This window comes from Anastrepha ludens, chromosome 5 (genome assembly GCF_028408465.1).
Source record: "Anastrepha ludens isolate Willacy chromosome 5, idAnaLude1.1, whole genome shotgun sequence".
NCBI lineage: Eukaryota > Metazoa > Arthropoda > Insecta > Diptera > Tephritidae > Anastrepha > Anastrepha ludens.
In genome coordinates, this window is record NC_071501.1 from 56613556 (window position 1) to 56630675 (window position 17120).

Genomic DNA, 17120 nt, shown 5'->3' on the forward strand with positions numbered 1-17120 from the left:
AGTGTAAACAACAATATTTTTACCACACTTGAAAATGTCGAATTTCGTGCCAAATAATGTGTTTTTGCGGGGAATTCTTCTTCATTATTTTAATATGAAGAAAAAAGCAGCCGAAAGTCATCGTATCTTGGTGGAAGTTTATGGTGAGCATGCTCTATCTGAGCGAACGTGCCAGAAGTGGTTTGCACGCTTTAAAAGTGGTGATTTTGGCTTGGAAGACGAAGAACGCGAGGGTGCGCCGCCAAAGTTCATGGATACCGAATTGGAGGAATTGCTCGATCAAGATCCGGCTCAAACGCAAGAAGAGGTTGCAAAAACTTTGGGAGTTGATCAATCAACCATTTCCAAACGTTTAAAAGCCATGGGAATGATCCGAAAGGTAGGCCATTGGGTGCCGTATGAATTGAAGCCAAGAGACGTTGAACGCCGTTTTATGGCATGCGAACAACTGCTTCAACGGCACAAAAGAAAGGGTTTTTTGCATCGAATTGTGACTGGCGATGAAAAGTGGGTCCATTACGACAATCCAAAACGTCGGGCAACGTATGGATACCCTGGCCATGCTTCAACATCGACGTCGGCGCAGAATATTCATGGCCTGAAGGTTATGCTGTGTATCTGGTGGGACCAGCTGGGTGTTGTGTATTATGAGCTACTGAAACCGAATGAAACGATTACGGGGGATGTCTACCGACGACAATTGATGCGTTTGAGCAGAGCACTGCGAGAAAAACGGCCGCAATACGCCGATAGACACGACAAAGTTATTTTGCAACATGACAATGCTCGGCCACATGTTGCACAAGTGGTCAAAACATACTTAGAAACGCTCAAATGGGATGTCCTACCCCACCCGCCGTATAGTCCAGACCTTGCGCCATCCGATTACTATCTCTTCCGATCGATGCAACATGGCCTGGCTGACCAGCACTTCCGTAATTACGATGAAGTCAAAAAATGGATCGATTCGTGGATTGCGGCAAAACCGACCGAATTTTTCACAAAGGGAATCCGTGAATTGCCAGAAATATGGGAAAAAGTAGTAGTAAGCGATGGACAATATTTTGAATATTAAATTTGTAACCATTTTACGTCAATAAAGTTTCAAATTTCGAAAAAAACCGCACGAACTTATTCATAGTCCTATTAATATATATAGAACAGATATTTAAGTGATTAATTCATAACTAAAAACCTAGTGTTTTAGAATATTCCAGATTAAAAATCTTAATTACTAGAAAAAAGCAACTGAAGAGGGAAACAAACGAAGTTAGGAGTGGCTCTGTCAGATTACTGAAGATTATTCCAATTTTAGCCGAACTAAAGAGTTATAAAGCGACTTTCTGGGGTGGCGATCCTTGAAATTCTTCAGGTAGCGCTTTAGGAATGCTAAATTGTAGTAGGCTCCATAGCTATGGAAAGTTCGTAATTTAAGACGGAATAATTTTAGGGGACACGCTTATAAAATTTTGAGAGTGTCATACGAAAACCTTTTTGAATATTGAACGGGAGTTTATTTCTTATACTCCGTTCAGTAAAATTATTTAATTCTGACAAGCACGTAATTTTCTATAAAGTTTCAGATCATCACCGTAGAGTAAAAATTCGGACTCTTAATAATGAGAACATATAAGATGGGACCTAAAATACTACAATATCTTGAGGCACGCTTGAGGTTCCCAATTTATGCAAAATAATAACTGTGGGAGAGATATGAACGTAACCATGGTGAAAAGACCGTTAACCAGCAGTCAGCGAAGTTGAAAGAATCAGCTGATTCGCTCATAACATTGTCAGAGAAACAGAAATATTGTTGGAAAGAATTTTTGTATTATAATCTGGTAGATAATTTCATGGCAGTTTTACTTTGAATATATTATATATCCGCCGCGACTACGAGATCCATTCGATCAGTAAATTCTTGACTACTTTTTCTAATAAATCTAAATGAGCCAAATCAGCAAAACTGCGCCGCAAACGATGGTATTCAATTTTTACACGAGATGTATTTTATGGACGCGTTAACCAAGATCCTTACGTAAAATTTTCCGAATAAAGGTCAACAAGTTGAGAACGACAACGAATCGATATTTTGTCACATTCTTCAATACTTTGCTCTATGAACTTCGCGAACACATTTTTTTATTTCAAAGTAAATTTTCACAATTTGGAAGTGTTCTGACGTTAAAAGATTAATGGTAACTTTCCAAACCATACTGAACAGAAATGTTAACACAGTTTGCCACTCTAAGCAGTGAAATCATACTTATCGATATCGATGGTTCTCATGCCGCTAAAAAATCACCCGATATTGGCAAAAATCTGCTATTGGGAGGTTGCTATGTAGGCTAACGAAATAGGAGCATATCTCCAGTTGAAAATCGTGGTTACTGGGATGTGAAATATGTGAATACATCAAAACGAGGAACTCTATTTTCTATTCCGAATTACATACATATGCGGGATAGGCTCCTAATTATTTTATGCGAAATTATCTTTCACAAAATCGGTTCGCCGTAATAATCCGATTATACATGCATATGTAAACACAATTATCTAACCTCTGCAAGACTGTTTCTCATCAATGCTGCCCACATCTAGAACTTAGTTCAACTAACTTTCATAAAGGCACCGTCAAGCGGCCAGGGTTTGACTAGTATTCCGTAATAAAATTCAAGAGCATAAAGTGCGACCAAAGCCGAAATGAAAGCTCTGAATGCAGAGTGAAAGCGTGTATTTTTAGAGTCAATATGCACTATTTTGGCTTCAAATTACTTTACAGATATTCGCCTATATATGCCTCTCTTTTACCTATCACACGTAACGTCGGTAAACGTAAATTTCATCTACAGTCTGTCTAATAGAAGTGTGACCGTCCAAATTCAAACTTAGAGTTCCGCTATAAAAAAAATATCATTTTCGCAATAAGCGTTGTGCGATGTGGTAGTCTTGTGCGAAATTTAGAAAGCATACATTGTGTTTAAAACATGAGTTCCGTCTATAAAAAATTATTTGAAGCAGTGTTCCTATGTACGCACATTAAAAGTCCAACAATATTACGTGCATTGATTCCAACAATATTAAGGCATGATTCGAGGTGTATGTGCAGAAGACCACAAATTCAAAAAAAACCCCTGCTCTAATTATCACACCTATTGAAAAAAGTCTTGACTAAAGCAAGTTCAGAAAGGACTTGGGCAAACGTAATATGCACCAATAAATTTTCGTTTGGGCGAATAGTTGCACACGACAGTTAAGTAAGTATTATGCTTGGCGTTGTTTCTCCGAAAAAAAATTTGAATATATAACTACAAAGTCTAAATACATACAAAACACGGCTGCTCACCTAAAATTTTTTCGTAATTTGTTAATATTCAAAGTAAAAACGAACAAAAAAACAAAAAAAAAAGAAAAACTTGTTCACGGTAAGCACGCTGAAATTAATTTGTGAAACTGTAATTCACATACCTTTTTCCACACACATGAACATATTTTTTAAATCGAATCAAAATACTACAGGTATCCCTCGTACAACGCGATAGTTACGTTCCAGAAGAATTGCGCGTTATGTAATTCCGCGTTATCTAAAACATAGTTTTCATATAAATTTGGGGGTTATGTTCCATTAGGTTTTTTTTAAATAAAATACATACAAAATAACAGATGCACATATATTTCAACTCAATACTAAAGTTCAGACTTTCTTATACAATTAAAAACACAAAACAAAAAATTTAAAAACAAACTAAAACAAATTAAAGGTTTATTAAAAACTTTATTGTTATTCTTCAAACTTCATATGGTAATTAATCTGTTTCACTGTCTTCAAAGATCTTTGCACGTGGGCGTTTTGGGGGAGCAATAGCTTCATCAGAAGATATTTCTTCAACATAGTTTTCGCTATTGGATAAGAAACTAGTTGTGGGACCTTGTGGTTCTTCTACTGGTTTTATAATTGCAAAATCTGTTATCAGTTTTTGGTGGGTGGTTTTTTTAAGCTCCTTTTTAATTTCGTAATAAGGTGCTAGATTAATATCTATTCTATCTATCTAAGGCAAAAAAGGGTAATTCCCGGTTTACATTAAAAATACATTACATATTATAAATATGTGGTACGCAAATTAGTGTTACCAGATTTTATAATTATGTATTTTCCCCTTCGCATTATATAAGCCTAAATTTCGCGTTGTACTGAAACCTAATTTTTCCAAATCGCGTTATATCGAAACCGCGTTGTATAAGACCGCGTTATACAAAGGATACCTGTATACGTAAAGAAGAAGATATTGGTGGTGCGCATGCTATAAGTATATGTTGTTTTCTCAGTTCGTTTTTGTTGTAGGTCTGTGGTTTTTTTTTTCTTATTTTTTTATTACAATTTTTTCGCCTATTTTAAAATTTATAAATGCAATTTTATAATTTTATATTACAAATTTATAATATGCAATTCTTGCTTTTGTCAGCATTAGGGTAGCTGATCTCATCCTGATTCTTATAACTATACCTTATACGTATTTTTAGATCGATAGATAAAATTGTAATCTCCAGTCCAATTTTATACCATAAAAACATGGTGCACTGAAATGCTGGTATGAGTAAGCAGTTATAGCGCTAATTAAGAAGAAGAAGACATAAACTTAATGTAAGGAAAACATTGAATGATCCTTTCACAACATGAGATCAATTATTAGAGTTCTTGCGTATATGATAACGGCATTCAAGAAAATTAACAACCTAATAAATAATATTATCAAATATTACACAGTATTAGATGAATTTTGTTCAGGTAGATTTAGTTACTGCGTAACAGGAGTGCAAGATTTGGAAAAAGTGTAGTTTGGAAATTGCTTGTATTAATGCGTACACTAAGCCAGCCAAAGGATAGTAATGGAAAAAACAATGCCTAAATAATACATTCAACATCCGAGAGCACGCAACAGTAAAACTAAAGTATGCTAAGCCAGGAGGCACAAAGGTGAAGAAAGAATAAATTAGCAAAAGGTAAGTAATTAGCTAAGGTCAAAGGAATAGGCAACCAGGACATTCAGACGTGTTTTGCTACTTTTCATGCTGATCGATGTTTAAAATAAAAGTAACATCTAGAGACTCTGCAAATTTTTCACCTACCTGTCATTCTACATGCCCACTTTAAACAAAAGCATAAAAACATATTAAATTCCTAAGCCATTATGTTATTTTCCGATATGAAACAAATGGATGACCATTTTCAGTTGTTCTCTTCATATATTTCTGTGTTCCTATTACTGCGGTGTTTACTAATTTATCACCAGCTGTGAAAGATCTCTCGTAGTGAATCGCTAATCTCCTAAATCTCCATTCTCCTTCATTCTTTATTTTACATAAATCCTTACTTAAGGGATTTTTCGAACAGGCTTTCAGGTATATTTTCCCAATACGTTCATATATACATAATTATTACCTGTTGAAGTCTACTTGAGAATAGAGAACATTGTTGTTGTGGACTTTTGGTATACGTAGCTGAAATGATCCAATAGGCTATAGGGTTTTTCAGTAAGAGCGCTTCAACTTTTGAACTTTTTTGAATAAAACACAAACGGTTTGACTTTTTTAACTAATTTTTTTTTTATTATCGAGTTTGAACATATACATTTAAGTACGAAATTCGATTTATTTTGCATGACCACCGCGTGCACGTTTTACGAAGTCCAATCGTTGAACCCAATTTTCGACCACTCTTTTGCATAAATCCGCCGAAATTCCAGCAATTTCGCGTTCAATATTGGCTCTGAACTCACAAATCGTCGCCGGCTTGTTACTGTAGACCAATGACTTCACATAACCCCAAAACGGGACGGCTTGTTAAATGGGCCGTAAAATGGCCGTAATGCTCTTAAAGTAGCAGCAACAGAACGATTATTTTCATAAAAAATTTGCACGATTTGCAATCGTTGCTCAAGTGTGTAGCGTTCCATGATGAAATGTATACTAATGAAGTTTACAAATGACAAGCGAAAAATAAAAAATATTGCGTCGTTCGCCCTCCCTATAGGAAAAAAGTTGAAGCGCACCTATTGAACAACCCTATACATGCGTTGTAATATTTTTTGTATCCTGTTACAAAACCCGTTAAGGAATTAAATGGTTAAAGAAAATTTAATGCTAAAAATTGGCAAAATATGAAATAAAAGCTAAAATCGCTTGAGTACTTGCAATCAACACATTGTTAGAAATTCTACATTTATTTGTTATATGTACATATTTGTTGTACTATCGCCTAGCAAACCTATTTGCATGTGACCTGCTTCATGCTGAGTCCAGTTTCATAAGGTGAAATTTCAGGCGCCTACTATAATTAAGTCATGCGTCACGAAGATGGTCAACGCATAGCAGCGGTCAAAGGTCGAAAATGTAGTAATGAGCAAAATAATGGTAATTAGCAAACATCAAAGGAATAGGCAACCAGGACATTCAAATGTGGTTTGCTGCTCTTCACAGTGAGTTGAGAATATTTTATTATCTAGGAACTCTGCAAATTTTTACCTACCTGTCATTCTAAATGGCCAGTTTAAACAATTGCATGAAAACCTATTGAATTCCCACAAGCGCGAAATGAAGGTTAAAGATTCAGGAAATTTTTAGGGATTACTTTTATAAATAGGCTCTTCTTATATTTCTGTGTTCCTGTTTTTGTGGTCTTTACTAATTTATCACTAGCCGTGAAAGATCTCTCGCCATGAATTGCTAATCTACTAAGTCTACTTTTGTGTTTCTTTCTTTATATAATAGCTGTTAATTTGCTGCTTTATTTGATTGAGAAAGATGTTGAGAACCAATAGTGCTTACAAAAACAAGAATGATGGATTGCCAGAATGCGACATTGCTGAGAGTATTTCTTGCGGTGACGTACAAATTGAGAAACTAGAAAAATAATGTCATAGTACATTAAACTCTCCCGTTTATAGCAATAAAAATGAACCAACACAAGAGAGAATTTGGAGAGAATTCATCAGACTCTTAACCGGCGGTCAGCGAATTTGAAGGATCAACTGATTTAGTGACGACACTTGATATGACAAAACTGAGATTGGCTTGGTGATATAAAAAAAATCAACGCAGCTTATAATTATGTTACTTCGTTGCCTCCTGAATCACTATCAGCAACTCATTCGAAGAGCGTAAGAACATGTGTGTAATAAGCGGACAGAATGCTACAGAATCTCCAATGACGTGTCAGCCGAAGTTGCTCTCACAGTTTTGTTTCAGATGGCGAAACATTATTTATGAGCTATAAGTAAATATGGATTATCATGACTGAGTTCTGGTTTGAAACCAACATAAAAAAAAACGGGTTTTTCTAATAACTCTTGTATTTCTGTCATTTAACATTTCCCCATAAAAAACCATTTGCCGAGGGAGGGGTCATGAAAATGTAGATCCCCCCATTTGCATAAAAACATCAGGAGTCACGCCACAAATAGGTTGAGGAGCTCGGTACAGTCTGTCTAATGGGCCACCGAAAAAACCGGAAATTCGAAGATACTCAACTACAAGAGTTACTGGCCCTCCAGGTGAACGATCAATGCAGTCAGCCTTTATTGAAGACCGGTTTACTTCATACGAGAGCATCGCAAACTGGCTCAAGTCAAAAGATACATAATATCTTGTATTATTTAATTCTTTAAATAATTCGTAACTTTGGTAAAGAAAGGACGGAACCTTATTCCCATACCCAATATATATACTATATGTGGAGATCCGTAAATGAAAACGACGTTTAGACATTTTATAAGTATTAACATCTGTCACCTTGTATGTATGCACTTGTATGTGCAGAGCGGTCAGAGTCGATAAAGAGTGTATTGAGAGTGGTATTCGTTGTCAGACAGTGGCGAAGCGAACACGAAAATAAAGAGACAAGCGGTCAAAAATAAGAATTAATAAATGTGTATTAATTATCAGATAGGTAGGTTGTTACATTGGCGACGAGGATGGGATCTTCTACAATAAAGGTATATGTAAAACATTAAAACCACTAACTCTTCTTTCTTTTAGATAGTTAATGAGAAAAAAAAGAAGAATCCACGTGGTAAAAATTTTATTTTCCGACAAAGCGAATACTATTGCATCAGCCATTTTGGTTTGGTGTGCAAACGCAAAGCAACGAGAGTGTCGCAATAGAAAAGGAAAAATCGAAAAGTGAAGCAAGCGAAAGATTATTAGAAAATCGACCATTCAATTGGTAAATTGTCATTCCATTAAATTGGAAATAATATTATGCAAAGATTTATTTTAAAACTTTACATTTTGTTGTAGATAATTCAATGCGTCCATTAAATTGGAGCAGGGGCAATCCATTCAATTGGTCGCATTAATAACAAGGGCGCAGTTAGTTAAACTGTGAGCCAAATTTGATCGGAAAATCAAGCGATATGACAACTGAAATGAGACCATTCCTTTGCGATAGCATCGACAAGTCGTTATTACGAAGTGAGTGGGAAAAATGGCTAAGGTCCTTCACTTTGTACCTTCAATCAGAAGATATAAAAGACGCGGTTAAACAAAAAAGCAAACTCCTTCATTTAGGTGGACCTCAACTGCAGGAAGTTATTTTCAATACTCCTGGCGCTCTGGTAGAAGCTGACGCTGAAAATAAAGTTGATGTGTTCAAGGTTTTGGTCGAAAAGTTGAACAATTACTTTACACCAAAGCGAAATTCAACGTTCGAGCGGCATCTGTTTAGAAGCATTGCGCCATTGGAAGGAGAACCATTTAACAAATTTTTATTGCGTTTAAGACACCAATCCTCTAAATGTTGTTTTGGTGAAACCAAAAGTGAAATCGAAGACATTGCTTTGAAGGACAAAATTATTGATTCTTGGGCTAGCGTAGATTTAAGGAAACGTCTCCTTGAAAAGGAGCAAAGCTTAAATGAAATTATTGAGACGTGCCAGATTAATGAACAAATCCAAAAGCAATCGCAAAGCATGATTTCTAAGCAGGATAGTGAAGTGGTTAATAAAGTATATTCAACTATGCAAAAGGGTAGACGAGGTGGTGGTGAGTGTTCCAGATGCGGTCAACGTGGTCATGTGAGTTTTGACACAAACTGCCCGGCAAAGAAATCGAAATGTAACAAATGTGGGTTAGCGGGGCACTATGCTCGGAAATGCAAAACTAAAGGCTTAAAGCGGAAACATGAAGAAGCGGGGTCGGGTATCTCAAAACAAAGGAAGTTTCAACCATCAAAGGTAAGGTGTATTGGGAAACTCGAAGACGATTTTTCAGACAACTCAGGTGAATATGATTGTCTTCAGGTAGAAACTTCTACGTTAATGAATGAATTTATAAAATGCAACATCGGGGGGCACGAAGTCACTATGATTATAGACTCGGGCTCGCGGTTTAATTTGTTAAGTCAACAAGCCTGGGACGAATTGGAAAGTAGCAAAGCAATTAGGTGGAACATTCGCACTGAAACTGTAAATCAATTTAAAGCATACGCGGCCAATCAGCTTTTGAAAGTTCTGTATGTTTTTGAGGCACCAGTGGGGGTCAGAAAACAATCAGAAAAGATCGCCACTTTCTACGTTATTAAAGATGGCAAGCAATCTTTGCTTGGTCGCGATACTGCCATCCAGCTTAAAGTATTACAATTGGGTCTGGGGGTGAACAACGTTGAGATGATGCAGCCGTTTCCTAAAATTTCAAATGTAAAAATCAAATTGTCGTTGGATCCGGCCATAAAACCGGTTAAGCAACCAGTACGTCGTATCCCAATTGCACTTGAGAGAAAGGTCGAAGACAAGTTAAACGAAGCACTAGCCAAAGACATTATTGAGCCGGTTACGGGGCCATGCGGTTGGGTTTCACCAATTGTTGCTGTTTTCAAAGAGGGTGGAGAAATACGCCTATGTGTGGATATGCGTAGGGCTAATCAGGCGGTCTTGCGCGAAAACTACCCACTCCCAACTTTCGATAGCATCATGACAAAGTTAAAGGAAGCCAAGTTCTTTTCTCGCCTAGACCTCAAATGGGCTTATCATCAATTGGAGCTTGAGGAATCAAGTCGTGAGATTACCACTTTCATAACCCACAAGGGATTATTTCGGTACAAGAGACTTATGTTTGGCATTAGCTCTGCTCCGGAGATTTTTCAACGCGTTTTGGAGGAGTTATTATCAACATGCAGAAATTGTTTAAATTACATTGATGACGTGATTATATATGGAAGCACTAAAGAAGAGCACGATTCATGTGTAAAAACGGTACTTGAGGTATGCAGAAAAAATAATATATTACTTAATCATGAGAAATGCGTATGGGGTGTTACAAAGCTCAAGTTTTTGGGGCACATACTATCGGATGCTGGCATACTTCCCGATCCAGACAAAATAAAAACTATTCTGGATTTTAGGGCACCACAAACAAAAGAAGAAACCAGGAGTTTTCTGGGGTTAGTTACCTACGTATCGAAATTCATCCCAGACGTGGCTGATATAACAAACCCTTTGAGGAGCTTACTAAAGTTAAATTCTAAGTTTGAGTGGGGTGCCCCACAACAAAAAGGGTTCGAAAAACTGAAACAGCTCTTATCGACCATACCAAGTTTAGCGTACATTAACCAACAAAACCGGACTAGAGTAATTGCAGACGCTAGTCCAGTAGCCCTTGGCGCCGTTCTTATTCAATTCGACTCTAACAACGAAGTACACATAATTTCGTTCGCCAGTAAAAGCCTTTCGGACGTTGAAAAAAGGTATTCCCAAACTGAGAAGGAAAGTTTGGCACTGGTTTGGGCTGTAGAAAGGTTTTACTTTTACTTAATTGGTTTGGAGTTTGAATTGGTAACGGACCATAAGCCGCTTGAAGCTATATTTAAACCAATGTCTAAACCACCGGCTAGGATTGAACGGTGGCTGCTTAGGCTTCAATCATATAAATTTAAAGTAATTTATCGTCCGGGGAAAGAAAATATTGCTGATTCAATTTCGAGATTATGTAAAATCGAGAACACCAAATGTTTCGATGCAAACGGGGAGCAATCCATTTTTCATATAGTTTCTTGTTCAATACCTTCGGCCGTAACCATCACCGAAATTTCCAGAAAAAGTTCTCGAGAGAAAGAAATTACTGACGCTATTGAATTTGTTAAGAGTGATTCTTGGCCACGCGATGGTCAGAATAAATACTATCCATTTCGTCATGAGCTGTCAACAGTAGGCGACATCATCTTGCGCGGAACTCGCATTGTAATACCAACACTGTTACGAAAGAAAATTTTAGACCTAGCACACGAAGGACACCCGGGAGAGTCCGCCATGAAGCGAAGGGTTAGAGCAAAAGTTTGGTGGCCTCTTATCGATAGAGACGTAGAAGCTTATGTAAAAAGCTGTCGCGATTGTTTGATAGTATCCATGCCTAATAACCCAGCACCCATGCAAAGGCATACTTTTCCTAATGGTCCCTGGCAATGCGTGTCCACCGATTTATTAGGACCTTTACCTAACAATGAATACGTTCTTGTACTAATCGATTACTATTCTCGATATCAAGAAATCAAGTTTTTGAGAAGCATTACATCCGAAGCAATAATTAAGGTGTTCAACGAAATCTTTTGCCGCCTGGGTATACCTAAATCTATTAGGGCAGATAATGGCAGGCAATTCGTGAGTAATGAGTTTCGAGAGTACTGCAAAGATAATGGCATAACCCTAATCACCACGCCCCCTTATTGGCCTCAGGCAAATGGGGAGGTCGAAAACATGAACAAATCTTTAGTAAAGCGACTGAAAATTGCTCATGCCAACAAAACAAACTATAAAGAGGCAATTCACAGGTTCATACTAATGTACAATGTCACTCCACACAGCACCACAGGGGCAGCTCCAACAGAACTCATGTACAATCGCGTTATTAGAGACAAAATACCTGGAATACACGACATAACGGATGATATGCTGGACTCGGCAGCTAGAGACCTCGACATAATGAACAAGCAAAAAGGGAAAGAGAAAGGGGATATGGCAAGGAAAGCAAAGCCGTCCGATATAGCTCCAGGGGATAAAGTACTACTTCGAAATGTCGTTTTCTCACATAAGCTAACACCAACGTTTGACCCCACGGAGTATGAGGTCTTAGATCGGGATGGAAATGAAGTTACAGTGATGGGGAATGGGAAAAGAGTTCGCCGAAATATAAGCCAGGTAAAAAAGCTGCCATATTGTACGTCACACAACCCCGACGATGTAACTACTACTGTTGAAGACACCGTTCCATCCACTGCCCCGGGAACGTCTTTACATTCAGCTGCACCGACATCGGCGCCATCAAAGAACACATCTTCAGGAACCCCAAACCACCTCGCCACCCACCGACCCGGAATCGACGCCCCTGCGGAGGAATCCAAGTTGCGCTTGAAACTTTATAAGGAGGGAGGGATGTGGAGATCCGTAAATGAAAACGACGTTTAGACATTTTATAAGTATTAACATCTGTCACCTTGTATGTATGCACTTGTATGTGCAGAGCGGTCAGAGTCGATAAAGAGTGTATTGAGAGTGGTATTCGTTGTCAGACAGTGGCGAAGCGAACACGAAAATAAAGAGACAAGCGGTCAAAAATAAGAATTAATAAATGTGTATTAATTATCAGATAGGTAGGTTGTTACACTATATATACATAATTCGCACTTACACCATTTTTGGGTGATGAACCGAGCTCCTGCTCCTATTTGTGGCGTTCGTCTTGATGTTATCCCTCAAATGGAGCGACCTACAGTTTAGGCCGACTCCGAACGGCAGAAACTTTTTATGAGTAGCTGTTTCATATCAAAAATACTCTCGCCATTGAAAAAAGTTGTTCTTCATTTTTTTGTTTCACGGAAATTCAATCCTAGGTTCTCCGAATGATAGTCATGCACCAACCCATTCGGCTACGGCGGCCAAATCTTTCTGAACAGAAATTTTTGTCATTCACAGCTGTCGAACCATAGTTATCGATATCGATGGTTCTCATGCAGCTAAAAAACAACCGATATAAAGTTAATACAGCCGCACTAAGTCAATGATAAAACTGATTTCGTAAAACGCAATGGTAGGAAACGTCACAGAAAGTTAATATTACCATTGTGTTAAAAGATTTTCAAGCATTTATGTATATGTTTTGCTTTCGATTCTTCAGCGCTTGAGTTGACTAAGTACTACGTATGAGCCAATTCTACTGATTGCTTTTGAAAATCCAAATTTGAAACCGGAACGTGATTATGCCGCGACTGTGAGGGGCTCGAAATACAAAAGCGGTGCGCAAATACCTGTTCCTTCTTGGAAGCCGACTGAGGAGCGACGTACTTTAGAGAACCACATGATTCAGACAGAATTCATTTTTCTAAGAATTTTGGACATGCAGAGGAGTAAGGAAGTAGGCCTGAAGTTTGTTATGTGGGTAGAAGGGATTTCGGGTTTTAGGATAGGGATAATTAATGAACTTTTTTATTCTTGAAATAAGCTCCATATTTAAGAATGCCGTTGCAAAGATTTAGATGGTATTTGTGGGTCTTAGCAAATGGTGTACGTAACACATGGGCTGAAAAGTCCCGGGATAAAAAAGAAAACACGTTTTGTTTCGTTCAAATTAGTTTTATTCATCATCGTAATTGTCATCAAGAACAACGCAATCATTCTAGAATCGCTCTAAGATTTCAACATCACTTTTCTAGAACGTAGAACGATTTATTTTTTTCCTCAAAAGAGGGCTCAGTTTCTGCGATAACCACTTCGTTCGTGTGAAATTTCTTACGGACGAACATTTTGTTTTAGGTCTGCGAACTGCCAGTAGTCGCTGTGAGTAAAATCTGGTGAATACGGTGGATGTGCGAGTAATTCATAGTTCAATTCATGTAGTTTTGCCATTGATTTTATTGACTTGGGACACGATGCGTTGTCTTCATGAACAGTCAACAGTGAGCAAACGCGGCACTCACTTTGAACAGAGCTTTTTCATAGTCTAATGCCCATGCAATACAAAGCCAACTCGTTCTTTTGATATGCTTACGATGTCCGCTAGCTCACGTAACTTACACTTTCGATCGTTCAAAACAATTTTGTGGATTTTTTTGATAATTTCTGGAGTTACGGCCTTATTTGGACGTCACTGCGTTATGCATCATCGGCGTTTCTACAACCACTTTTCAACTCAGCAATCCATCGTAATTCTGATGAAGCGGAGTCCCCGTAACACTGTTCAGGCCATAGCTTCGCTTGAACGGTATTTTTACCCATCAAGAAGCAATGTAAAATTAAAACACGAAATTCTTTTTGATCCATTGTTTTGAAAATAACAAAAGTAGCTTTACTCTTAGCTCAATAACTCACGAAATAATGAATAGGATGTCATGAAATTTGAAGAGCTGTCTTTTTAAGGTTAGTGCTAACTGAAAAAGAGGTGAATGCAATAAAACTAGTACTATCTATGCGTTAGGCCTGGGCCCATGTGTTATGTTCTCTGTAGTATCCACGTCTACTTAATTTGAACCGGCAATGACCTTCAGGCATTGAAGACGCCAGTTCAGTAAAGAAAGCGATGACAATTGTAATTTTGAGAGTGAGTGGCTTAAATATTTATTAGAGGGGTAAGGGGTTTTATTAAATGGCAAATAGGCTTATTATAACGCAACGCTTCCGAGATTAAATTCTTGCAATAATATTTTTAATTCTAACTACGGTAAGTTCTCATTTTATGCGGATTATTTTTATGGGATTTTAAAGTTGCACGGTTTGTATAAGTTAAGGTTTTATTTATTAACTTTTTTTAAAAAAAAAAGGCGGACTTGCGCCCGCTTTCGTCTTTATTGGTTTCAATCAAACTGAAGATTAATTACTGTAATTTCTTTAACTTTAAATTGTACCTATTATTGGCCACACGTCACGTTGCACTTGCATGTACCCTCTTTATATAATTATTGCTGACTTCTATTTTGGCAATTGCTGCTGACTGTTGTTTACTTGGCTTTTGTCAACAGCTCATGAATCGTCAGCAATTCTTCGGTTGCTCGTGCGGAGTTATTGACCGTTGCTAATGGTCAACTTGTTGGGCTGTTGTAAGCTATTGTGTTAACTTATATAATCCAAAAATTTCTTGGACAAACATACATATGGGTTTGTTCAAATTGTGGAACGCTGAAAGTTTACACCATTTTTCATTTATTCATCCGTTAATCCATCGCCTTTACCGCAAATATCTACTGCAAAAATAGTCTCTTCTGATGATGAAGGTAAAGGGTTTCCCAATAAAAGGTGTTATTTTGATATTCAAAGAAAAATACTATTTTTTAATATAAATTATCGGATAACATCAGGCAAACACGACGACCACGCTTACAGAACAATATTCTTTTCATGAAATTTTCCATAACCGAATTGCAAAGTGGCAGCCCTATGTCCTCGATAGCCTCACGAATTCCATTTTTGAGGTCTTGCACCGACCCTGGGCTCTTGGCGCAGACCTTCTCTTTTACGTGACCCCCAAGGAAAAAGTCACAAGGTGTTAAATCACAAGATTTCGGTGGCCAATCGTGATCCCCTCTTCGAGAGATAACACGGTCCGGAAACTTTTCCCGTAAAAGATCAATGGTTTCGTTGCTTGTGTGTCACGTAGCGCCGTATTGTTGAAGATAAACATTGTCTAGATCAATACCATCCAATTTCGGCCATAAAAATCATCTCTCGATAGCGCAATCCATTCCAAAATAACACCTGTTATTGGAAAACCCTGTAGTTTATTGAAACTATATTACTCTTCAATAAAGTAAAATTAATTAAGCTTGAATACAAGTTTATTTTATCCGAATTTCTTTCAGACATTCGAAGTTGTTTATTAAGCAGCCTATTTCTTTTAATTTGAACTCGTTGTTTAGGTTTTATGCAATTTTAGAAAATTACGGACCGTATCTCTACTTTTTAACGCGAATATTTTATATGCGTTTTTCTGCTTAGACCTTACAATTATCAAACAGACCATTCAGTAAAGGCAATTTTCTGTTTTATTGTATATAAATAAATCATTCAATAGTGTTATTATTAGGTTATTAGGGGAATAAGTTCGTAGCGTTTTTACCGAAGACTTTAAACAAAAAACAATAAATATGTCAATAACTTAATCAATTATGAATTCACCATTGCTGCTTACAGCCTTTTCTCACTTCTCAATCAATTTGTGGATGCCGTACCGCCAAAAATCACCACGTAGTCATTGAGCCCGTTTTTAAGGACATCTGTGTTATCGAAGGTAACGCCCTTCATATGGGTTAACAGGTAGCGAGAAAGATGGTAATCGATCAGTGCAAGGTCCGGAGAATACGGCGGATGCTGAAGGAGCTCCCACTCGAGCTCGTGGAGTGCGGCTTTGACGACTTGTGCAACATGGAGCCTGGCTTTGTCGTGAAGGAGTATGGTTTGACCACGTCGATTAGTTCTTTTTTTTCGATAAGCCCCATTGAATGAAAGCGGTTGGTCGTTTTATGATGGCAGAAAACGTTCAATTCAGAATACCTTCCGCTACGGAACGAATCATCGACTTCAAAATCGTCATTTTTGAACTTTGCAAACCATTTCTGTGGTGTAGACAGGCCTATGACACCTTCTCCGTACACGCCACAAATGTCCCGGACTGCTTCGGCAGTTTTTTTGACCTCGAAAGCAAAGAGGAACAGGTGTCGAAAATTTTGATTTTTGCCTCCTCGATATTCCATTTCTAAGCATCAGAACTATATTAATAAAAAATTAAACAACTCAAAAATATTGTATAATTAGTGTTTTATAGAGCAGAAAGAGTTAAATCGAGTGAATACTTTGCCAAAACAGCAAATAAATCTTTGTAAAATTAAAGAAAATATAAAAACGCTATGAACTTATCAACCCAATAATTAGTAATTTATTTTTTGTTAAACTAATTTTTTATGAAAAATAGGTACTTTTTTTATTTTAAAGGTTTTTTCGTTAAATTTTTATATACAGCTACACAAATTACAAAAAAAATTGTCAAACATTGTTTAAAGTATAAGGGCGCTTTCGCCGAATGGGTTGGTGCGTGACTACCATTCGGAGAACCTAGGTTCGAATATACGTGAAACACCAAAATGAAGA

At 37.4% G+C, this 17120-nt stretch overlaps 1 protein-coding gene across 1 annotated transcript; it reads left to right on the forward strand.

Moving 5' to 3' along the window:
- The first annotated feature begins 8411 nt into the window (after positions 1-8411).
- LOC128864726 (uncharacterized protein K02A2.6-like) lies at positions 8412-12452 on the forward strand. Its single transcript, XM_054104477.1, has 3 exons — positions 8412-8469; positions 8566-10435; positions 11852-12452. Exons 1-3 carry the CDS (start codon positions 8412-8414, stop codon positions 12450-12452), a joined length of 2529 nt encoding a protein of 842 aa, XP_053960452.1.
- Positions 12453-17120: the final 4668 nt, after the last annotated feature.

Coding starts and splice junctions, on each gene's coding strand:
- LOC128864726 (XM_054104477.1), top strand. CDS start 8,412: ATGACAACTGAAATGAGACCATTCCTTTGCGATAGCATCGACAAGTCG. Junction 8,470..8,565: donor CGACAAGTCGTTATTACGAA/GTGAGTGGGAAA, acceptor TCCTTCATTTAG/GTGGACCTCAACTGCAGGAA. Junction 10,436..11,851: donor GAAACCAGGAGTTTTCTGGG/GTTAGTTACCTA, acceptor CACTCCACACAG/CACCACAGGGGCAGCTCCAA.